We start from the raw sequence: 23,747 nt of genomic DNA on the forward strand, positions 1-23,747 counted from the left end.
TAACATGATCACATTATTTTCACCCTTTCCTCCCTCCAACCCCTCCCATGTACCTCCTTCCACTCTCTCAAATTCATAGCACCTTTAATTTAAACATGAGAATGGGTACAAGATTTTTTTATTTTAATTTTTTGAAATTAATATAATCACATCATTCCCCTTTCCCTTTTCTACTTCTAAACTCTCCCAAGTACCTCCTCCTTTACTCTTTCAAATTCCTGACCTCTTTATTCTTTAATTGCAATTTTTTGTTGTTTTGTTTAGGTGTGTGTGTGTGTGTGTGTGTTCCTAGGTATATAATTACAACCTGCTCTAAGTCTGTATACTGTTACTTGTCTGTACACATTTTCATAGCAGACCATTGGTATTAGATAACCAATGGGTGTGCTCTTCTCCCAGAGAAGACTATTTCTCTAGCTCTCATCATTCCTTAATTACCTATAGTTCTTTGCCTAGGGGTTGAGGCCTCCTGAGATTTCTCCATCCATGTTAATATGTCTATTGGTATCATCCCTTTTCAGGTAAGAGGCTCCAGGAGTATATAGCTTCTGACGTTTCTAAGAGACACAATCTCACAGCAAACTCCGCATTCCTCTGGTTCTTATAATCTTTCCTCCCTCTCTTCCACAATGATCCTTGAGTCTTTTTTTTTTTTGTTTGTTTCTCTGTATTGTTTTGGAGGCTGTCCTGGAACTTGCTCTGTAGACCAGGTTGGTCTCGAACTCACAGAGATCCACCTGCCTCTGCCTCCCAAGTGCTGGGATAAAAGGCGTGCTCCACCAATGCCCGGCTGATCCTTGAATCTTACCGGTGAGAACTATAATTATTTTCGGCTATAAGGATATTTAGAATGTAGCTAGAGATAATGCTGATTTAGTAAAGTAGTGGGGATACATTCTCCTTCAAGATCCATGATTTCAACGGCCCGGGGTGGCTAGCTAGGCTATGATGTCCAGGCATGATAGCCTCTTTTTAACTACAGTTACATGTACACATCCACACACACATAGCTAGGCTATGATGTCCAGGCATGATAGCCTCTTTTTAACTACAGTTACATGTACACATCCACCCACACATACATCCCACTCGGTTCAAATAATATTACTTGTACTCTGAATCCTTCAGGGCAAGGCTAGTTCTTCAAGGAGCCATTGGGAAAAGTTTATTCATTCGGGCTAGAGGTGGGGAGCACATGGTAACTATCAGTCTCCTTCCTCTTGGGTAGAACTTACAGTATCCTGGGAAGATAGTCTTTACTCCTCAAACAGGCACTTTATTCTTCTTTTGAGCTAGTATTTAAAATAATGCTTGTGTGGCTTATGTTGTTGTTGTTGTTGTTGTGGTGGTGGTGGTGGTGGTGGTGGTGGTGGTGGTGGTGGTGTGTGTGTGTGTGTGTGTGTGTGTGTGTGTGTGGTTTTTACAGGGTCCCATTGTGTAGCCTAAATTGAAAATTGGCTTGGCACTTTATTAGCCTCCTGAGTACTGACTACAGGTATATATCACCAGCTAAATAATGTGTTTTATTTTGATACATATGTATGTATGTATGAATGCATATGTGTGTATATACACAGACATATTATTATTCCACTCTTCTTTGCATTTTCAATGCCCCCTTCCTTTCCCTTCCGCTTTCATGTGTATGTGTATCTGTGTGTATATTTACATCCAAATTCCACATATGAGAGAAAACCTGCAACATTTGTCATTTGTTCCTGTCATGTACCCTCCCTTGCTCCTTTCCCGCCTCCATTTAGGCCTCCTCTTCCTCCCTCATAGCCCCCTTCCATTTTCATGGCATTCATATGTATGTACATGCACATTCTACAGTGAAGATGTGACAGTCCAGACCCTATGTGTCCCAATGAGACACATATTACATCTCCTGAGTCAGACACACGTATGGATCTTGGGGGTGGCCTGTTGTGATGTATTGTCGATTGAAACAGGTGTTTCAGTAAACTCAGTAGGAAAAATTGTACAACATGTATTCTTCTCTTGGATCTTGACTCTGGGTCTCCTGTATTGTTTAGTTAGAAGTTGTTCCTGGAGGCCTGGGGGATTTAGAGTTTGGCAGGTGGCATCCCATCGACCTGGAGAAGGAAGAGGAAATGGACCTTCAGCAATTCTATGAGAAGAGAGAGAATAAAGTGACGGATCCCCTTCCATATGAGGGTAAACATTAAATTAGTGTGCGATTAATTCATAGGAAAAAGTCAGGTGATGGTGGTGCATGCCTTTAATCCCAGCACTCAGAAGGCAGAGGTACATGGATCTCTGTGAGTTCGAGGCCAGCCTGCTCTACAGAGCAAGTTCCAGGACAGACCTCAAAAGCTACAGAGAAACCCTGTCTTGGAAAACAAAAACAAAAACAAAATATAGGAAAAACACTGTCCCCCTTTCAAAGTTCAGAGAAAGGCTGTATAGTTAATAGGAAAATGTTTACTAAGAACTTGTCTTTCTGTGTATTTGTCCTGTCTTGTTTTAATGCTGGCATTGAACCCAGGGCCTCCCAGCATGTTAAGCACAAGGCCCTGTTTCCTAAGAAGTTGAACTGAGTTACTGACTTCTGGTAGAATGAGAACGTAGTAGATGCCAGCTCTCACAGTTACTAGATGCCAGTTATCACAGAGCAATTACCATCTTATGTAATGCGCACAATTCCCTCCAAGGTCAAAATCATACTCTTGTTTCCCCTTTAAGGGAAGAGTTTTGAGTCTAAGTCTGAGCTCTGATGCACTACAGCACATTGTCCACTAGGATGTGGGGCTTGAAAGAGCCTGAGAAATTTTTGTTAAACCAAACTGTTCATGAGATAGATACAAAAGTTGAAGCCTAGTGGGGTTTCATTTTATTTTCCTCAGTTTGTGCACAGTCAGGTGGCTGTATAGAGAATATGCAGAGAAGACTGACCATATACTGAGGGTCTATATAGTTACTTTCTGATTGGCTTTTAGCCTTGATAATACCTATGGCATAGATTACTTCAAGGAAACAGAGGTCTTGAAATGTGAAAGCAATTTCCCTAACATCACAGTACCACTAGAAGAATACTTGCCTAGCATTCATGAAACCCTGGGCTCCATCTCTGACACCACATAAAACCAGGCATGGTAGAGCTTGCCTGTAATCAGCACTCCAGAGGTAGAAGCAGGAGGATCCTGAATTCAAAGTCATCCCTAACTACAGAGTAAATCAAAGGCCAACCTGGGCTATATGACTATGACAACAGCAGGGACAACAGCAAACCTCAAGTACTTTTTAGAAGGCTCATTTGGCCTGTGAAAAGGCGGGATTAAGAACAACAAGTTCCCTGGGACTCAGAACAGAAAATGGTGAAACGGAGGCAGCAGGTTAAAATAAACTTGGTGTGCAGGATGGGCAGTGGTGGTGCCCAGGCCTTTAGTTCCAGCACTCAGGAGGCCTCAGGCAGATCTCTGTGAGTTCAAGGCCAGCCTGGAACAAAGTGAGTTCCAGGGCAGCCAGAGTGGTTAGACAACGAAACACTGTCTCAAAACAAACAAAACAAATCACTTGGTGTTCAGAAGAGACTGGATGGGGGTGAATATGGGGACCAGGACTGTTCTTGAGGGGCAATGACAACAGTACCTAACCTTGACGGAGGTAGTCATGAAAAGGAGTACACTCAAGGAGTTTGCACAGTTTGATGAAGGCAGCCAAAGGGGTTTAAGAGAGCCTGTACGGGGCCTTGACCCGGACCATCTGGAAGGACAGTAGGATCAGGCAGGAGGGATGGGATGGCAGAAGAGAGTCACCTCAGAAGGGGAGGACTACGGAGTGGAATCAATCATGCTGACTCAGAGAGCTAGAAAGCTGAAATCAAGCCAGGTTGGAGAGAAATGGGGTTGGCATTTCAGAGAAGAATCGGGGTAAGAGATAAACCAAGGGTTAAGGACAGAAATGCCCCTCCCTCTTTACATAGATCCTCAAAGTCACCTGTTTCCCCCCAAAATGAGGTAAAATTCTGCATCTTTACAAAGACATGGGGCACCCAGGCCTGCTTGTAGACCCACAAGTCAGTGTGGCATAACATTAAGAAGCTCAGGCATGATGCTTGATGCTTTTCTTCCCCTAGCTAATAAGACCAGGTTTAGAAGCCTGCAAGACATGCGGAAGATTTGGAATCAACGCCCGGAGTTGGTCGGCTCCTGGACAGAGAGCGCCCATTCCCGCAGTTTGGTCTTTGCACCACAAGCTCCTCCTATCCCCACCCCCAACCCACCCCCGCCCCGACCACCTCACCCTCCACTTCCCGACCCACCTCCATTCTCCTCTGGTGCCTCGGCTCCTGCTTTCTAGACTCACACTACTCTCCCTTACCTAAAATTCCCAAATACATTCTTTGGTAATTTCTCCGCTGTCTGCCAATAGTGTGCCACTTCGGTCCGCTCGGATATAGAAGCCATTGGGCGCCAGTACCGTGAGCAAGTTGCTGCCCTGAAGCTCTATACAGAAGTTGAGGGCGAATTTTCCCCACGGGCGGAAGGTGCCAAAGGATGTAATTGACCAGAAGGATCCACCCTGTGCTGGGGAGGGAAGAGCTAGGGTTGGTTGTCCATTCGGAAAGCAGTTTTCTAAGCAGTGAAACCTCCAAGGGGGTTTACCTGAGGCATGCAACGGGCTCCTCCCCCGTCCCTGGGGATCATACCCTGCCTGCATTAAGTAGTTCCCTCCAGAGAAATGCAGAACCACTGGGAACTTCACCAATTCCTACTCTGCTAACCCTCCCTGGAGCCTTGAAGTCTGAAAACAAAGTGGAGCTCTGTTTTTGTGTTGAGCAGTGTCTGGCGTGGCAGATCCCTAAGTCTGGCCTGGGCTGCGGCTGGGCGGGATAAGGATCTCTGGGTGGGGAAGAGGAACCACTCACCCTGAAAGTGATAGATGCCTTGGCGGCAGGGCAGTAGATGAATGCAGTCAGGCTGATCCATGTTGCACTGCATCAGGTCATGGTCTGAGGAGGAGCCCACATACCCATACCGACCTCGCAAGATGAGGAAGGGGCGGTTGGCAAATCGAATCCCCAGCTCCTCGTTTGGGCCTGAAAGAGACAGGAAGGAGTTATCTGGATAGGCTGGCTCTCTCTAGGGTTTTCCCAGAGGGAAGCCAAGGAGCACTGAGGATGCCCAACAATGATGTCAGCATTTTTCTGTGTGCATGTGTGCGTGTGTGTATGTGTGTATGTGCGCACCCTCGCTCACCCGAGCATGGAGACCAGGGTGTCAAGTGTCCCCCTCCTTCACTCTCTCTCTGCCTTATCTCCTGAGGACTGAATCTAGGACTCTGCGTTTTTGGTGAAGGTTGGCAGCCAGCAAGCCTCAGCAATTCTTCGGCCTCTGTCCTGTTCCTCCCCAGCGCTGAGGTGACAGGCACCCCTACCACACCCAGCTTTTTATGTGGGTGCTGGGGGTTAGAACTCAGGTCTTCACGCTTGGGTAGCAAGCGCTTTGCTCACTGAGCTGTCAGTCATCCCAGTACATTGTGTTTTAACCTTTACTGAACAGCTTCCGCATGCCAGGTCTTACACTAGGGCACTCAGCAGAGCACGGAATGCAAGAAACCTAAATATCCTTTCTTTGGGACATGTTAGTCTATTTCCCCACCTGGACCCTGTGAAGCAACAGAATAGAACCCTGGTTACAGACGTTAAAACTGAAGCTCAAAGTGGGTCTGTTCCAGCAACAACATTCAGCACCTGAACGGATACACACAGCCAAGCCTTCTGATGTCAATTCAGTGCTTCCAAAACCTTTTCAAAATGGCTCAGCGGGTGAGAGCGCTTGCCACAGAGGCCTAACGACCTGATTCAGTCTCGGGAACCCTCAATGAGAGGGGAAACGAAGAGACCCGATTCCTGAGGTCTTCTGACCTCCACATTCACCCTTTCTCTCCCTATACTTATGCAACAACGTGTGAGGGAGTTTGCGCTCACAGCATCCCTGGCTTGGGGGAGCCTGGGACGAGAGTAGTGGCTTTGCTCACCTGGGATGGTGGCGTTTGCCATCAGCAGGCCATTGGAGGCAATGCTCAGGAAACGCCCATTGGAGGACTGCAGGATGATTTTGCCACAATTCCAGTGCACACGGAAGAAGGTGTCAGGGTCCATGCAGTGCCCATCAGCTATGATGGCCTTGTGGCGCCTCTAGAGAAAATGTGGGGTCCAGGGACCAGGAGTAAGATTAACAGCCGCAGCTTTACCCATCAATTTTAGTCCTGGGCCCTGTTCCCATATCCTCCCACATCCCCAACCCAGCCTCAGCAATTCTCTAAAGTACGTGTCTTATGCTTTCAAAAATCCTCTTTTTAAAATATATATTTTAAAGATGCATTCAATTGTATGAATGTTTTACTTGTAAGTCTATGTACCACATGCCTGGCGCCCATGGTGCCCAGATCCCCTGGAACTGGAGTTACAGATGGTTGTGAGACACCACGTGGATGCTGGGAACTGAACCCAGGTCCTTTGAAAGAGCAGTCAGTGCTCTTAACCACCGAGCCATCTCTCTCTAGCCCCTCAAAACTTCTTTGTAAGGCAAAAATGAAAAAAAATTACCTCCACAAAACTAATTTTGTGACCTCAGATCTCCCATCTCCGTCTGCCTGCACTGTAACCCAGTGAAAAGCATAAGACAATGGGGCTAGGATATCATAAGAGGAGAAAGAAACTTTGACCCTGAAATGTTTAAAGTGAAATTTATATTATAGCACATCCAGAAGACATGAGAGAAAAACTTCACAGCTTGGGGTTGAACAGTGATTTATTGGGATGGAAAAGGATGAAATATCTAAACATCTGGCAAATAGGACTTTGTAAATGAAAAAAAAACAATGCTTCTCAAAAATGTCATTAAAAATGCAAAGGAGTCTGAGTGTGGTGGCACATCGCTTTAATCCCAGCAGAGGTGGGAGGATCTCTGTGAGTTTGAGGCCAGGCTGGTCTGCATAGTGAGTTCTAGGACAGCCAGAGCTACATAGTGAGGCCCTATCTCAAACAAAAACAAAAACAAAAACAAAAAACAAAAACAACAACAACAACAAAAACTAAAAATAACTAAGTAACTAAAGGAGAAGATGAAAAGGCAAGGCGTAGGTTGGAGAAAGCATGAGTTGACTTTAGAGGATATGAAGATCTCATACAATTCAGGTATAAGACTATCAGCTAGGTAACAAATGGGCAACAATTTGAAGACACCTAGCCAAGAAGACATCTAAATAGATGTGCAAAGAGATACTTAAATAGCCACTTATAAATAATCTAAACACAAACTGAAGCACAGCAAGAGGTTACACAGCTCCTGGAGTAATTACAATGCGAAGTGCCGGCTGATGAGGTTAGGCAACCCTCCCACGCTGCTGGAAAAATGTAGAAGGTAGAGTCACTTTTGAAAACTGATATTTTCTGTCCTTATCTTTCATTAATATAGGATCTTATATAGTTTAGGTTGGCCTCAAACTTAATACATAAACCAAGTCTGGATTTGAACTCTTGATCTACCTATCCCGATCGACTGGCTTCTTCCTCTCCAAGTGCTGGGATTATATGCATGCAACATCACACCCCGCTGAAAACTACTTAATACTTTATAGGGGTGTTCAACACACATCTGTTGTATGACCCAGTAGTTCTTCTACTCCTAGGTATTTATCTAAGATATATGTAATTAAGAGCCTGCAAAAGACTCCTTACACAAATGTTCGTAGCAATTTTATTCATAATAGGCCAAACTGCAAACAACCTGAGTGTTGTTAACAACCACAACTGAATGGATAAACAAATCATGTTTATGTCTATGAATAGTATGAGACTCTTATACATTTGAGGAACTACTGATACATGTAACAACATGGACAGATCTTAGTAAAATTCTGCTTTTCAAAATAAGTTTAGCATATATAGCATATGAGTTCAAATAGATGAAATTCTAGAGAAGGCAAATCTAATCTATAATGGCAGAACAAACACAGCTGAGTTGTGTGAGAAGACCAAGTATAAAGGAAAATTGACCATGGGGAGTAGCTGGGAATTCGTATGGTGACCGAACTATTCTCTGACCTGTGGTATGGCTATGGGATGGTTGCATGGTTATATACATTTGTTGAAGCACATTGAATTTTACACTTAAAGTAGGTCAATTTATTTATATAACATCATTTATATATTTATATACAACACACATTACATATATATCATATAATTTACATTTGTTTAAGTTATGCCACAATAAAATGAATTTCTTTTAAGGGAAAGAGGGCCCATTGGAGGAGAATGAATATTCATTGGGTAGGGCCTCCAACTCACCTAATCTTATCCGACCATACACACTAGGGAAGGTGTAAGTATGTCTAGACAGGGAGAGCTCAGTGTTTACAGTTTCTTGCATTGAAAATCAAAGTCTCACCTGGGCGAGGTAGTAGCCATTGGCTGAACGAAGTTGTAAGGTAGGACTCTCACTGTTACATTCATACTGGAACAAGGACATTGGGGTCAAGCGCTCAGAGGCAGCAGACACCTCAGCATCTAAAGAAGTTCACAAAGCATCATTTTAGCTCAACTCCAGCCCCTTCTCCATGCTTATTGTTGGGTTTCCCGGTATTTTTCCTTCCTCAAACTTATGCTAGACCATAATAATCTGGAGAAGCCCAGACGACTTTCCCTTAAAGTCATGTCTTCATCTGTTAATCTGCCCCTCGAAATGTCTCCTTGGGGGCCCAGGATCTATCTTATGACCAGTTTGAAAATTTCTTGCTTGTCCTGTGCTAGTTAGTGTTTTGTTGACTTGATACAAACTGGAGTTATCCAGAAAAAGGGAATCTTAGTTGAGAGACTGCCTGTAGGCATGTCTGTTGGGAGCATCTTCTTGATTAATAATAATGGATGTAGAGGGGTCCAGGGCCCAGCTCACTGTGGGCAGCACCACCCCCTGGGCAAATAAATGGTCCTGGGTGGCATAAGAAGGCAAGCTGGGCAAGTCATGGACGCAAGCTAGTAAGCACTGCTTCTCCACGGTTCCTTCTGCTTGAGTTCCTGCCCTTGCTTCCCTCAGGGCTGCACTGTGACATGGCAGCTAAATAAACAAGCAAAACCCGAAACAGAGCAAAACAACACAACCCCGTCCCTCCCCAAGTTGCATTTGAACATGGTGTTTATCACAGCGTCAGAAAACACCAGGACGCATCCCGAACAGTTTCTCCATTTTTTTAGCACCTTGCGCCTCCCCCCACCCGCAGTGGTGGAATTTGACCCAGTACTTGCCATAGATGACTGAGATGAACCTCCGTGTCTTTGACCTCAGGCTGACCCAGGCTGGGAAGTGCTGTAGAATGAACCACTCCTCACCCCTCATAGGTTTGGAGCCCAGGCCCAGGAGTAGATGTGCGCCCTGTGGGTATAATGTGCCCCCTTCTCCATCACACAGCGCCACAAGCCCTCTAGGCCGCACTTGCATGTGAAAAGCTGTCTGTGATGAGCGTTGAGGGACCAGCCGGTCCACATGAGACAAGTAATGGTGTGTAGAAGTCTCCAGGTGGTAGCATCCGTCTTGGAAATGTAACAGGAAACCACATTCCTCTAGGCAGGGGACTGCCGCGTCTACCCAGATTCTGCCCATGGTGTGATCGGCTCGGGCGAAGCTGCGGTAGGTGGGGCTGTAGAGAATCACATGGACATGCAGGGCTGGTCTGGGGGTCCACATATGGTAAGCTGAGAGAACCCTGGAGCTGCAGAACACATCCTCACCATCGGACTCCAGATAGCGGCCAGAGATAATGCACTGGAGGGTCCATTTGCCATTGCGGTGGAAACGGAGCAGGAAGCATCCGTGGTGGCTCGTCCTCGGCCTGCCGTAGCACACGGTACCGTCTGGCTCACACAGCAGGTAGAGGCCCTGCAAGCTCTTTAGTCGTACCACGGCCTGTGCGTCATGTTCATTGCTCACCAGGAGCTCCCAGGTCTGGAGGTGTCAGGAGGAGGCAGGAAATGAGTGCTGCCAACTTAACAAGCAGGACCCTTGGCACCATCAGTACCTCCAACAAGACTAGACACCTCCCTTCCATACCTGCCTTGGCATCTCCTGGCTATGAACATTTCTACTTGCTCGTTTAACATAACTGAAAAGATTTCTGGGTTGTGGGGTAGTGGTGCGTGCCTTTAATTCCAGAACTCAGGAGGCAGAGGCAGGTGGACGTTGGTGAGTTCAAGGCCAGTCTGGTCTGCCTAGCCAGTTTTATACCAACCAGAGATACATATGGGAGCCTGTCTCAAAACAAAGCCAACAAAATATACAACAACTACAAAAATTTTATGGGCTGCCCACTTCTAGGTCATAGGACTTCTTAAAATCCAGTGGGGGCCAGAGAGAGAGAGAGATCAGTGTAAAAGCTCTTGCCTCGAAAACCTGACAGCCTGAGGTCTATCTTGAGAACCCACATTTAAAAAGCTAAATGACATCTGTGAGATGACTCAGTGGGTAAAGGTACTTGTTGCCAAGTCTGATGACCCGAGTTTGATCCCTGGGTCCCACTTGTGTAAGGAGAGAACTGACCCCTGCAAGTTGTCCTACCTCTGCATGCATGTCACGGTACATCCATATGCATGAACACACACAAACGAATCAATAAATAAAATGCAACAATTGAAAAGAAAAGCTAGGCACAGCGACAAGCATCTGCAATCCCAGCTCTCCCATGGCAAGATGGGAGACAGAGACAGGAGAATCTCCATGGAGGCTTCTGAGCCACAGTGTAGGAAAAAATAAGAGAGGTCACCTCAAGGTGGAAGGAGAAAACTGACTCTAGAGTTGCTTCTGACCTCACATATCACACACACACACACACACACACACTGAGAAATTCTAGATTCCCACCTCAGAGAAGCTAAACCTTCCCCTCTTTCCCTTGCTCTCATCCTTCAATATCTAAAGAGAACAAGCATTGCTTTATTTCTTTCACCTCTTCTACGGACCCTAGAGACGGCACAGTACTCAGAACCTGCACCTTCAGGCTCCACCTCTCCAACAGAAGTGCAAGAAAGAGCATCCTGGCTCTAGGTGTAGATGTTGAGATGCAATTGTTAGGTTCATCGTGATCAATCTGATTGTAAGGGAGAAGGCTTTGCTGCTATTTTCTCTCTAAAACAGAGACCAAGTCGACAAGTACTTTAAAATATTACATTACGTTCTCCAGATCAGAAACATGGGCCCAGCTCCCTCTGGATGCCTGATTCTGCCTTCCAGCCTGGACTTCCCACCTCTCCTCTTTGTGACGACACAACACACAACCACGCTGTGCTAGGATGGGGTGTAGGAAACCCTGAAGACGAAACAGCCAGGTCAGCACTGACAACTCATCTTACGGAAACTATTTTGAAAGGTGGAGCAATGAAGACCTATGGGCAAAAGCCCGGAGTAGAAGCATCTTGGCAGAGAGAATGCCAACAATTAGGACCACACACGCGTGCACGCACACACACCTCACACACCCCACACACATACACACACACCTGCCACTCAGAAAATTGGTTCTAGTCCAGGTTCGCCTTGTTACCTGTCTCCTGCCCAAACTCTTTGCAGTAGCTGTGATTGTACTCTTATATGCTTCAAAGGTGAGGTAGGTTCCTGCCCAGCTGATGAGCCCAACCCTTAGGTCCTCGGCTTTTGGATGTCTGTGTATCCAGTCCACCTCGGCCATGGGGCCAGTGCCACAGGTGATGACTCTGTCCGGCCCAGGCTTCCCCCCAGCGGTGAGGTCCCACAGGCCATATGGCCCGGAATAAGGCCCGTAGTACCCACCAGAAGCCGTTCCCAGAGGAAACTTCCCAGGCAGGTCTGGCCTAGGGCCCAGCACCTCTGTGACCCGGGAGCATTGTGACTGTAAAGGTTGCCTCTTATCCCACCACAGTGGGGAAAGGGCATTGACCTGGTAGCATCAGTCCATGGGCCAAGGGAGGTAGGTCCAGAGCTTTTGGCATGTCTTCCTGACCAACTCCAAGAATGAGGTAGGACTAACCTGGGAATCAGTACTGTAACCTGTGACTTTTGGCCTGTCCCTCCCTTTCTTATTAACAAGATAGGAATCAACCTAGTTGCTTCCTAATAGGGGGGTTCTGCTAGGTTCTCTGTGGCCAAGTGTCATTCCTTTTCTTTCTCCCTTTCTTCCTTCCTTTTCTTTCTCTTTCTTGCTTCCTTTCATTCCCTTTTTTTTTTTTTAAGTTCAAGTCAGCCAAGAAAAATCTATTGGTCTTTGGTCTTTAGGGACCTTGGGAAGACAAGGCCCAGGTGTTTTGGAAATTACTCTGCAATGAAGGTGAGGGAAATGGATACATAGCCATTGAGGATGGCATTACTCTCATAACGTCAGAAAGAATGACTTAGGGAAGGGAACTCTAGTGCTGTGCCTCACCAGCCCTGGCTGTGGTACAGGTGAACCGGCTGGGCAGAAAGCCAGATCTGCCAGAAAGGATACCAGCCCCACCCCCAAAAGGCTCTGCTGGGTCACTTCCGGCAAAGCTCAAGGAGAAAACCTCAGCTTAGAGCCTAGACAAACTGCAGATATGGAAAGAAACGGTGACAACAGGTCTTGTTTAAGCTTCGTCGGGATTCACAGGGAAAAAGGCAATCACCTTTGCTTGGAGACTGGTATTTATATGTCCTTCCTGATTCTGCATAATTGGGGTCTTCCCAGGTACAGTGTCCCAGTGGTCCCCAGCAAAGGCTCCACTGGTGTCCTGTAAGGTAAGGCTAATAGATGCTACCCAGTGCTGGAATCATTTGGGTAATTTTAAACATGCATGTGTTGGGGAAGGCTTCAGACAAGATCGATCTTTTTTCTTAAGAGTGTCTTGGGACCTATCTTTTAAATGTCCATTTCTCCTCTGCGTACAAAGTTCTCACGAAAAACTGCTACGTAGCTGGGTAAGAGATAGGAAATAGGTTCTGTGGTTTGTGGAATGAGGTGGATTCTCACCCCTAAATAAATGTCCTCAGGATGGAGGAAGTGGATTTCCTCCCCTGGAAACACGACAGGGAGCAGCGGGTTTCCATTTGACCTTACAACTTCAGCTGGGTTAAGCCTCTCCCACGCTGTCTTTTTGTACCCACAGTAACTCAGCTTTCCAACTTCCAGGCTACAAACAACACCGGGTACAAACCACAGCAAATTTATTACTCAATGTCCAGTTCCACGCCATAGCACCACCCGGAGCCCTCACTTTCCTCCCCCCAAACGTGGCCCCAAGGGTACACCAAAACAGAAAGAAAATGAAATGAGATCCAGATCCCTGCTCCTCCCCTGGAAGAGGGGGCCTTGGCCAGGAAGCCCATCCACAGGTCCCAGCAGGCAGGAGAGCAGAGCCCTCTGTGCCCAGAGAGCAAGGCTCCAGGCTCCAACAACAAGAGAGAACATGCAGGCAGGAGCAGGAGCAGAGGCCTGTCTGTGGGGAGGAAGAGTGGGAGGAAGGGCACTGCCTGAGGAGTCCGGGAGTCTGGTCATCCCGGGATGCACGCGGGAGCTTCCGGGCAGCAGGGGCCTGCCCCTGGCTGGCTAACGCTTTGACAGCTCATGGGACAGCCAGTCCAGCCCATCATACAGGCCTGTGCCTTGGGTGGCACAGGTGGCCTGGACGTACCACTGTAGGAAGAAAGAGAGAGGTAAATCAGCATCGCGGAAGACAAGGGGTACCTTTCTACTTTGGTCTAGCCTGGGGCTCCTGAGGAAAGACCAGACCCAGCGCAAAGGGGACGGGATCCTTACCGTGCGGCTACGCAAGTGCTGAAGCCCCAGCTTGTCAGTCAGCTCACTCACAGGCATGGCATTGGGCATGTCCTGCTTGTTGGCAAACACCAGCAGCACCGCATCCCGAAGCTCATCCTCTTGCAGCTGAGAGGGGAAGAGAGAGGGTGGGACCCACGGCTGCAAGGATCCTAGGTCCCTGCTGACTACACTGTAGAGGGTTCCCTACACCGTGCATATGCAGCTTATTGCTCAATAGAAGGCAGTTATAAACGAGCACAAAGCCCCTAAATTTGACCTCCAGAAAGCCTTCGAATTTAAGAGCTTGCCCTAAGCAAACATGCAGAACATTAAAAAACAAAGAAAAACAAGAAATGTGAGAGGCTGTTTCTCTTTACCATAGATAAATAATCACTCCCTTTCCCCAACTCCTTAGATTCAGATAGAAAGGGATTCAAACGAAAAAGTCCTGCCAAACTGGGTGAGGTGCAACTTCTCCAGTGCCACAAAAAACCTTCAGATTCCCTGCCCACAGAGTACTGGACTTCCATACCACCTCAGAGAACTGTCCCCAAGCCCAGTGCTCCGATCTGGACACTCACCATCTTCTGCAGTTCATCAGCGGACTCCTGGACCCGCTCTCGGTCATTACTGTCTACCACGAAGATGAGGCCCTGGAAGGAAGAGGAAGCAGGAGAGATCACTCCCACCTACGCCCAGCCCCAACCCCGCCTCTTCTCACGTTGCCCATCTTTAGCTGTGTGAGCCTTTCTCATCTGCCACATTTCTATTAAGGGTCTGCAGCGAGCACCCCAAAGTAGAGGGGGCAAACAAAAAGACGTTCTGAGCCGGGCGGTGGTGGCGCACGCCTTTAATCCCAGCACTCGGGAGGCAGAGGCAGGCGGATCTCTGTGAGCTCGAGGCCAGCCTGGTCTACAGAGTGAGTTCCAGGACAGCATCTAAAGCCACAGAGAAACCCTGTCTCAAACCCCCCCCCAAAAAAAAGAAAAGAAAAAAAAAAGATGTTCTGTTTGAGAGCTACAGGAGGCAGCGTGGCCCCAGAACCCTGCTTCCCAGAATAAGATGAGGGTGAACTCTTAAGGAGGGGTGAAGCTAGCTAAGCGAAGGGGAGAGGGATGAGGGCCCAGGACTCAGCCAACACCTGATTCCTGGCCCATACCACCCTCTCCCTGGGGCTGTCCCTCCACCCTTCGTCCCCACGCCACCTGAGTGTTCTGGAAGTAGTGCCGCCACAGAGGTCGAATCTTGTCCTGGCCTCCGACATCCCAGACTGTGAAACAGATGTTCTTATACTCCACTGTTTCCACGTTGAAGCCTGCGGATAATTTTTTTTAAGAGAGAGAGAGAAAAAAAACAAGTCCTGAAAGGAACTCTCCAAAACCACTTGGATCAGTTCAGCAATGGTGTCGCACATCTTTAATGCCAGCACTCAGAAGGCAGAGGCAGGCGGATCTCTGTGATTTCGAAGGCAGCCTGGTCTACAGAGTGAGTTCCAGGACAGCAAAGGTTACAGAGAGAGATCCTGTCTTGAAAACATACAAGCACAACACAACAAAACAAACAACAACAACAAAAAACCCCACTCGGATCTTCTACAGGCACACAAACCCAGAAGGCGGTGACCAAGGCCAATGGGAACAGAATCCAGAAGGACCGGAGGTCAACAGATAGGCTAGGCTCATGGTCCACGCCTCAGGCACCAGCAGGCACGCAGAGATACCGTGACCCACTTCTCAAGTAGCTGTATCTGGTGTCAGGGTCAGGAACAGATAAGGGCCTCAGCAGAACTAGGAGCAGACCCCGAGAAGGCCCGACACGACATTCCCGCAAACCCTTGCCTAGTTCCCGGACTCACCTATGGTGGGGATGGTGGTGACAATCTCCCCCAACTTCAGTTTGTACAGGATGGTAGTCTTGCCAGCCGCATCCAAGCCAACTGCAACGGAGAGGGGCACAGAATGGAGACGGGAGCGAGGGAGCCCCCTAGAGACCAGGGAAAGGGAGAGGGCTGGCCAGCTGATGGTGATGGGGGCGGAGAGCGGGAGAGCCTCCAGGTGCGAGCCGTTCTCCACCTTCCGGGCCTTTTGAGGGCAGTCTGCGTGGCGAGTGCCAACTCCCGTCGCCCAAGTGGCCGAGGGGCGAGGGGGGCTTGGGAGGTGGGGGGCCCGGGAGGAAGGCCGCGTTCCTTTGAAAAGTCGTTTCCAAGGGCGGAATCCTCCCTTCTTAGCAGCCGGGCTGGGGCGGAGGAAGCGTCACCCCACCCAGGCCCCAGCTCCGGGTTTCAGGCCCGGGGCCGACACCGCAGATCCGGGCCTGCATAAGAGCGCAGCCCCGGAGGCTTTGGCGGAGGGGTGTCTCGGGGTCAGGGTACCAGGTGAGCGGGGCTGGAGGGACGCGGGGGCGGGAGGGTTGCGGCGGGGCCGGCGCCCCATCCGGGCCGCGCGCTCGATCTGCCTCACCCATGAGGATACGCATCTGCTTCTTCCCGAAGATCCGCGAAAAGAGCGCGGACACCGTGAGGCCCATGGTGGGGCCCGGGGCGGGGGCGCGGGCAGGGACGCGGGGTGAGGGCTGGAACCGGCCGGTCGCGGGGGGGATGGGGCGCAACAGCAGAAGGAGGAGGCGCCGCCGCCGCCACCGCCTCCGCGCGTCCGGGTCCGCCCGACGTCACGTGGCCACGCCCCTCCGGGTCCGCCCGGCCCCGCCCCCAGGCGCGTTTGCGGAAGCACCGAAGTCTGGCGAGGCCTGGCAACCTTTCCCTGGCCGAGATTGGAAACGGAGTGGTTCTGGGTCTCCGACCTCTGCAGGGTTTTGCTTTATTCTCCAGTCATAGACTTCCATTCCTAAGAAGGCTTTGACGGGGTCGGAAAAATACATTTAAAAGATCCCCGAAGTAGCTTATTCTCTTTTGTTCTGAGACACAATTGTCCACTATGTCACTAGCCTTGGGCGGCCTGGGAACTTGCTATGTAGACCAGACTAATCTCGAACTCACGGAGGTGCGGCTGCCTTGGCCCGAGTAGATTCTTAGGATCTACTGTTGTCACTACTATTTCAGTCTCCTCACAGGCTTCCTGCCCCCTTGGTGCCTTCACAATGTCACAGGAGGCTTGTTTTTTATTCCCTCCACACTTTTATTTCGAGTTTATTTGTGTGTGTGTGTGTGTGTGTGTGTGTGTGTGTGTGTGTGTGTATTTGACGGGGCGTGGTGTAGAAGTCAGAAGACAACCTGTGTGGATTTGTTCTCTTTCTTCAGCCATGTGGGTTCTCCTGATAGAACTCAGGCCAGGTGGTTCGGGCTTGGCGGACAGTACCTTTACTGCTGGGCCATCTTACAGGCCCCGCAAGAGTCTTGATGGTGTCCTCTTGAGAGTAAAGTCTTTTAATGTGCTGTCACCCAAGACGGAATGCCTTTAAGTTGGGTCCTACCCGTTGTTCGGTAGCTGCGCCTCTCCCACACCTTAACCCTACTGTTTACGAATGATTCTTGTAAACTTTCCCACCTCTTTTTTGATACTGGTTTCCCACATTTGAAGTTACTTTGCAGTCTTTGCTCATTCTTCAAAGCTCAAAATGCTTTCCCCAAGCATCTGCATCCTTCGAGACAGGCAGCCCGTCTCTTTTATACCACTTTGACTATAATCATGCACACTAGTGTGAGGGCGGGGTCTACTTGTTTGCATGTCTGCTTCCTTGCTTTTGCAAGTTGCTTGGCAGCAAAGCCACGTTTCTTCAGGGTGCTACCCGGCAGGCACAGCACTTACTACGTTGACGGAGTGGACGGAGATAGGATTCCTAAACGTAGTAGCTGAGTGACATTGGATGAGTCACCTCTCTGTCCTGTGTGTTCCCACAACTGCAAATTGGTGTTTATGATATCCTCTGAACAGAATAGCAAAAACTCTTGTGAGACCCCCTAGCATGTGCTGCTACTCAAGATGAACCTTATAGCCATATTAGTGCCCATTTAAAAGCAGAACTAAGGAAGGGAACTATTATGCTTTATGTTAATTAGGTGCTGGGCTTGTTTTCCTAGTATGAGTCCTGTTGCTTTTTAGGGACATATTGGACATTGCCCCAAATAGTTGTACACCTGGTTCAACCCGGGATTTTGGGTTAAACGCAGTGCGACGTCGCCCCCTGTTGCTCGCTGGTGGAAGTTTGAGGGCAAAGTTAGGCATCTTCTCCAAACCACCGCTCAGGTGTTCTGGACTTTGCAGTTCCCAACTATCGCCTCTGGTTCCTCCCTCTCCAGGCTGTCAGCGCACCCTGGCTGCGGAAGCCCCGCCTACCTCGCGCATACTGGAGGCGGGGTCTGTGGCGTTTTGCTGCCGTCACTTCCAGTGGACCCGGAAGCGGTGCTGTCAGCAGGCCAGAGTTAGGAAATCCTGATGGATCCGAGCTTAGTGTGAACCCTGGGCCGTTGCAGGGCCGTGGTGGGCGGGCCTGGGTTTGGTAACCAGCGGAGCGGCTAGGGCGGAGCGGCCTCTGGGCCAGTATTGGAGAGCCGTGGCTGAGCGTTCTGCCGGGCCAGCGTTGCCCCGCCTCCAGGTTGGAACCGGCTTCCACCTTCCGTCTGGCTCGACAGCACTTTTGCCTGGCCACCGCGGCCCCTCAGTCCGTCCGGACAGCTGGATGTGCGGCCTCTGGCCAGACAGTCCTCTCTGATTCACTTCTAGATGTCCCTGAGGCTCTGTCCGAGGCTGCCAGAACACTAACGTGGAGCAACCCACTCCAGAACCCCCATGGAGAAGTTTGGAATGAATTTCGGGGGCGGCCCAAGCAAAAAGGATCTGCTGGAGACTATAGAGACACAGAAAAAGCAGCTTCTCCAGTACCAGGCAAGGCTCAAAGATGTGGTCCGGGCCTATAAAAGCCTGCTGAAGGAGAAAGAGGCCCTGGAGGCCAGCATCAAAGTACTGTCGGTATCCCACGAGGCGGATGTAGGCCTTGCAAGCGTACAGCCTTCAGGTCTCACGTTTCCTGACTCTGTGGATGATCGTTGCTCCACTCACAGCGAGGATAGCACCGGAACCGCCACTAGCTTGGATACTGCAGCCAGTCTTACGAGCATCAAGGGTGAGTTTGGGGTCGAAGATGACAGAATGGCCCGTGGACCACTTCCTCCAAAGTCCGAAGAGGCCAGTGGGTCAGAGAGTGGCGTTAGTAGCAGCAGCGGGGATGGACCGGCTGCGGGTAATGAGATGGACAGAAGACTCCATCAGCTGAAGACTCAGTTGGCTACATTGACCAGCTCCTTGGCTACAGTCACCCAGGAGAAGTCCCGTATGGAGGCATCTTACCTGGCGGACAAAAAGAAGATGAAACAGGATCTAGAGGATGCCAACAAAAAGGCAGAGGAGGAGAGGGACCGTCTGGAAGGAGAATTGAAGGGGCTGCAGGAGCAGATAGCAGAAACCAAAGCCCGACTTATCACACAGCAGCATGATCGCGCCCAGGAGCAGAGCGACCATGCTGTCATGCTGCGGGAGCTACAGAAGCTGTTGCAGGAGGAAAGGACCCAGCGCCAGGATCTGGAACTTCGCTTAGAAGAGACCAGAGAAGCCCTGGCAGGCCGGGCGTATGCCGCTGACCAGATAGAAGGGTTTGAACTGCAGACCAAGCAGCTGACCCGTGAGCTAGAGGAGCTAAAAGGTGAGCTGCAAGCCATTCGGGATGAGAGGAACCGACCAGACCCACGGCTGCAGGAGCTTCAGCAAGAGGCTGCCCGTCTTAAAAGCCATTTCCAGGCCCAGCTGCAGCAAGAGATGAGGAAGGTAATTATCCTCATACCCTTCAAACAACTATTTTAACTTAACTAGGAAATATTAGGGTTTTATTATTTTTCTCGTTTGGCCTTTAGAATAGATTCTCTCTGTCTCTCTCCTCTCTCTGTCTCTCTGTGTGTCTGTGTGTGTTTCATGAGGCAGGGTCTCACCATGTAATCTGGTCTGGTCTTGAACTCACAGAGACCTGACTGCTTTTCCCTACAAAGTGCTCGGATCAAAGACTTGGCCAGGATTGCCCGGTGCTTTTTGGCCTCTTGAGTGCTGGGATTGCAGTCCGGTCCCACATTCCCAGCAGGCCCTCGCACTCTGATGTTTGATGCCAACTGAAAAATTCCATCAGTGCGTCTTGTTCTGTGTACTGTCCTTGCAATGGGATGAGGAGTTTCTGCGTTTTTCTGGGCCCACGCCAGATAGGCTTATCTAGGCCTCTAGGTGCTGTGCTGTTTGAGGCACTATCGTGACAGCTGTGTAGTGGAAGGTTGCGTGTGTCTTGAGAAGTGTGTGCTTATAGTAGAGGAACTGCAGGAAGCAAAGGGGGTTTTCCCAGAAAAAAAAAAAGCATGCCTTCGTCTGAGGTGTACCTGTTTTAGAAAATGCTGTTTCACAGTGTTTCAGTGTAGAGAGGAAAAGGAAAAAGGAGTTACGTAACCTCCTTAAATAATCTGGGAAGCCCATGGTTAATAGGAATGTACTTTGTACTCAAGCTCAATAAGAAGTGGAAAGCTGTCATGGAAATTGCACGCACACAAGGGAACTTCAATTAGGAACCCCCAGTTCCCACTGGTTCCAGGCCACCCTAACCCCGTGACCCTTGGCTTCTGTGTCTTGCTCCTCCACACCCGGGTGACTGTAGGGCTTTGTGCCTTTCTGGATGCGTGATCGCCTGTCCTTTGCTTTTTAGACAGCCCTTGCGGAGGACCAGCTTCGCCAGCAGTGTCAGGCAGAAGAGCAGAGGGTCGCAGCCCTGGAGAATCAAATCTCTGAGGTGTCTGAAGTGCTGGGCACCTACGAGAAGGCCAAGCAGAAAGACCAGCTGGCCATCCAGAAGCTGAAGGAGCGGATTCTGCAGCTGGACCTGGAGAACAAAACGCTGGCCCTGGCAGCCTCTAGCCGCCCCTCCCTCGACAGCCATGGGGACGAATCCAGCCTGGATGTCAACGTCTTGAAGGATAAGATGGAGAAGCTCAAAAGGCTCCTGCAGGTTGCAGCTCGGAAAAGCCAGGTGGCCCTGGATGTGGAGAAGCTCTGTGACCCTGAGATCATGCCCAGCTCTGAGGCCGCTGATGGGGAGAAGGCCACTGCGCTCTACTACCAACAGGAGCTGAAGCAGCTGAAGGAAGAGTTCGAGCGCTACAAGATGCGAGCCCAGGTCGTGCTCAAGAGCAAGAATACCAAGGATGGGAGCCTGGCGAAGGAGCTGGAGGCGGCCCAGGAGCAGCTTGCAGAGCTGAAGGAGAAGTACATCTCCCTGCGGCTGTCCTGCGAGGAGCTTGAGAGCCAGCACCAGCAGGAGGCCGAGGACTGGAAGCAGGAGCTGGCCCGGCTGCAGCAGCTCCATCGGCAGGAGCTGGAACACAGCCAGCTAGACTTCCGGGACCGCACGCTCAAGCTGGAGGAGGAGCTGCATAAGCAGCGGGACCGGGCCCTGGCCGTGCTGGCTGAGAAGGACTTGGAGCTGGAGCAGTTGCGTTCCGTGGCCTTGTCCTCTGGCCTGCCGGGACGCAGGAGCCCCGTGGGTGGAGTGGGCGGTGGAGGTCTTGGGGACCCCGGCGACACAGCTTCCTCAGATAGCCTGACCCAAGCCCTGCAGCTCGCTGCAGCCAATGAGCCCACTTTCTTCCTGTATGCCGAGCAGTTGGCCCGAAAGGAGGTGGAGATCACGTCTCTGAGGAAGCAGAAACACAGGCTGGAGGCCGAGGCCCACCAGTTGCAGGAAAGGCTGCTGGAGGAGGGGGAGCGGCACCGAGAGGAGGTTGGAGCCCTCCAGAGCCACATCGAAAAGAACATCAGGGACCAGAGCAGGGAAGGGGCCAACCTGGAGTATCTCAAAAACATCATCTACCGCTTCCTGACCTTGCCGGACAGCCTGGGCCGCCAGCAGACGCTCACGGCCATCCTGACCATCTTACACTTCAGCCCCGAGGAGAAGCAAGTGATACTGCGGCTCCCAAGTGGGGGGAGCTGGTGGCCTTCTGGCAAGAGATGATGCCTTTTCCCAACTCCCGAAATCTCTGTGCCTCTTTCATGTGGGAAGGGCAGGCGCAGATGTCTGCGCCTCTTCTCACGTTCTCACGTATTTCTTCACTGTGTGGAACTCACAGCAGTTCAAAGTTGGATGGGGTTTTCTGCCAAGTGCCATTAATGCAACTTTATCCTTGGGCTCTAGGGATGCTGCAGGTGTTGAGACCGCATCTTCTGGTGGTGTGTATCTGGAACAGGCTAGGGAGAGAGGCTGGGGCTAAGAGGTGCAAGTTAGGGAAGTGGCGAGAGTCTTTAGGAATAAGATGTTTTTTATTATGCTGCTAGCTCGGAGCTAGGAGTAATGTGACTCCCAGAAGAGCTCATCTGACTTTGGACATACACAGTAACTATGTGTGTATTCCTTGTCAGTCAGGCCTGGTCCACTTTTGTCCTAATTTTTCTGGGGACATAAATTCAAGCTAGAAAGAGACCAGGAAGTTAGAAATAGTAACCGTTTGTCCAAAGGGTTGTGGCATGATGAGTTCATCCCGGAACTTGGAACCTTGGTTCCAGGGACCAGCCCACCACTTGTAACCATTCCAGAGAGGGTCCTGAGTACCATGTGACCTCAGAGATTTCCCAAGTTATCTGATATGGGCCAGGACGGGATTAAAAAGAACGCTCTCTTGCTCAAGCTGTCTGCCCAAGGTCAGCCTGAGAGTGTGAGTCAACACTGAGCTTGTATTAAGAAATGAATCCCTAGCTTCTTACAGAGCATTCAGATAGTAAGCTGGGGACCTCCTTGGACACAAGGAATTACTGCCATAATTTGTTCCCAGCTGTTTTCTTTTGCAGGGACAGGAAAGAGTAGGTAATTTGCTGCAGATTCCAAAAGACTGTTATGACCCTCACACGAAAAGTGACGTTCAGCTGAAATACTTTGTGCCCTGTGGGTGTTGACAAAGGTGAATTCTATTCTTTAAGGAAAAATAGCTCTCAGAAAACTGGGGTCAAAGCAGTATCAGTTGCCCAATTCTTTCCTTTGCTTAGTCTACTCTTCATGGTTTTAAAGACCTTGGGACCTACAAGACCAATGTTGGACCATTAATATGTATCTTTTTGCTATTTTTATTACGAGATCTGTTTTTGCAAAAGTTTGGGGTACAGAAGACTTTGGCTAATAATGTTTTGGATGGGCGGAGGTGACATGATTGTCTGCATGAGCAGACTTCAGTGGGTCAGAAGTCTGTCTTTATGGTAATACCAATGGTCATTAAACCTGAGTGACTTGAGCTGTGTCTCCTTAATGGTGGTGTCTCTGCATCAGAACACAAGTAGAGTATGGATGTAAATGGTGACTGGGAAGGCTAGATACATAGCTCCTTATATTGCTCTCTGAGCTTGAATCCACGCTGCATTATGCCAATCCATGAGCTTGACTCCAGGGAGGGATACCTCAGGGCTTTAACTGCTTCACATGTAGCAAATTTCACAGCCTGGCATTGTGTATGTGTGTCGGGGGGAGGGGGTGCTGCAATGGAAAATCTTTTCCAGCGGGTTTAGTGTATGGGCTTGATGCGTCCATAATTGCTGCTTCATAGTCTAGAAGTAATCTGTTTACGCACGCTTCTTTATCCTTAAAATAACTCTATGCTGCAGAGTTATCTCAGGACGTTAGCACTCTTCATTTCTTTGATAATACACTTCTTTCATTTCTTTTTTTTTTTTTTTTTTTTTTTTTTTTTTGGTTTTTCGAGACAGGGTTTCTCTGTATTGTTTTGGAGGCTGTCCTGGAACTCGCTCTGTAGACCAGGCTGACCTCCAACTCACAGAGATCCGCCTGCCTCTGCCTCCCAAGTGCTGGGATGAAAGGTGTGCACCACCAATGCCTGGCTCACTTCTTTCATTTCTTTACCTTGCTTTCTTAAATGTAGGACGTCCTGTGATTGCTATATTTCTAGGTGGTTCTGGGAGGAATAGTAAGATCCATAGCTACAGTTGCTTTTCTAG

At 49.5% G+C, this 23,747-nt stretch overlaps 3 protein-coding genes across 4 annotated transcripts; 1 reads left to right on the top strand and 2 right to left on the bottom strand.

The window, feature by feature from the left end:
* Positions 1–1,881: 1,881 nt before the first annotated feature.
* Positions 1,882–11,851, bottom strand: Fscn3 (fascin actin-bundling protein 3). The gene is made up of 7 exons (XM_040728500.1): positions 11,563–11,851; positions 9,275–9,971; positions 8,421–8,539; positions 6,004–6,163; positions 4,892–5,062; positions 4,345–4,550; positions 1,882–2,096 (listed from the first exon to the last, which is right to left on the bottom strand). Exons 1-6 carry the CDS (start codon positions 11,704–11,706, stop codon positions 4,345–4,347), a joined length of 1,497 nt encoding a protein of 498 aa, XP_040584434.1. The 5' UTR covers positions 11,707–11,851; the 3' UTR covers positions 1,882–2,096.
* Positions 11,852–13,158: 1,307 nt separating this feature from the next.
* Positions 13,159–16,397, bottom strand: Arf5 (ADP ribosylation factor 5). The gene is made up of 6 exons (XM_005078067.4): positions 16,227–16,397; positions 15,623–15,703; positions 14,973–15,082; positions 14,349–14,420; positions 13,768–13,893; positions 13,159–13,644 (listed from the first exon to the last, which is right to left on the bottom strand). The coding sequence occupies exons 1-6, from the start codon at positions 16,291–16,293 to the stop codon at positions 13,558–13,560; spliced, it is 543 nt and encodes a 180-aa protein (XP_005078124.1). The 5' UTR covers positions 16,294–16,397; the 3' UTR covers positions 13,159–13,557.
* Gcc1 (GRIP and coiled-coil domain containing 1) lies at positions 15,710–23,029 on the top strand. 2 transcript variants are annotated; one of them, XM_005078066.4, is made up of 3 exons: positions 15,710–16,141; positions 18,023–19,544; positions 20,458–23,029. In XM_005078066.4, exons 2-3 carry the CDS (start codon positions 18,513–18,515, stop codon positions 21,760–21,762), a joined length of 2,337 nt encoding a protein of 778 aa, XP_005078123.2. In that variant the 5' UTR covers positions 15,710–16,141; positions 18,023–18,512; the 3' UTR covers positions 21,763–23,029. The 2 variants fall into 2 exon arrangements, with proteins under 2 accessions (XP_005078123.2, XP_040584433.1); XM_040728499.1 differs by lacking the exon at positions 15,710–16,141 and having other exon boundaries at positions 17,087–19,544.
* Positions 23,030–23,747: the final 718 nt, after the last annotated feature.

The sequence above is a fragment of the Mesocricetus auratus genome, unplaced genomic scaffold (assembly GCF_017639785.1).
Source record: "Mesocricetus auratus isolate SY011 unplaced genomic scaffold, BCM_Maur_2.0 Super-Scaffold_100019, whole genome shotgun sequence".
Lineage (NCBI taxonomy): Eukaryota > Metazoa > Chordata > Mammalia > Rodentia > Cricetidae > Mesocricetus > Mesocricetus auratus.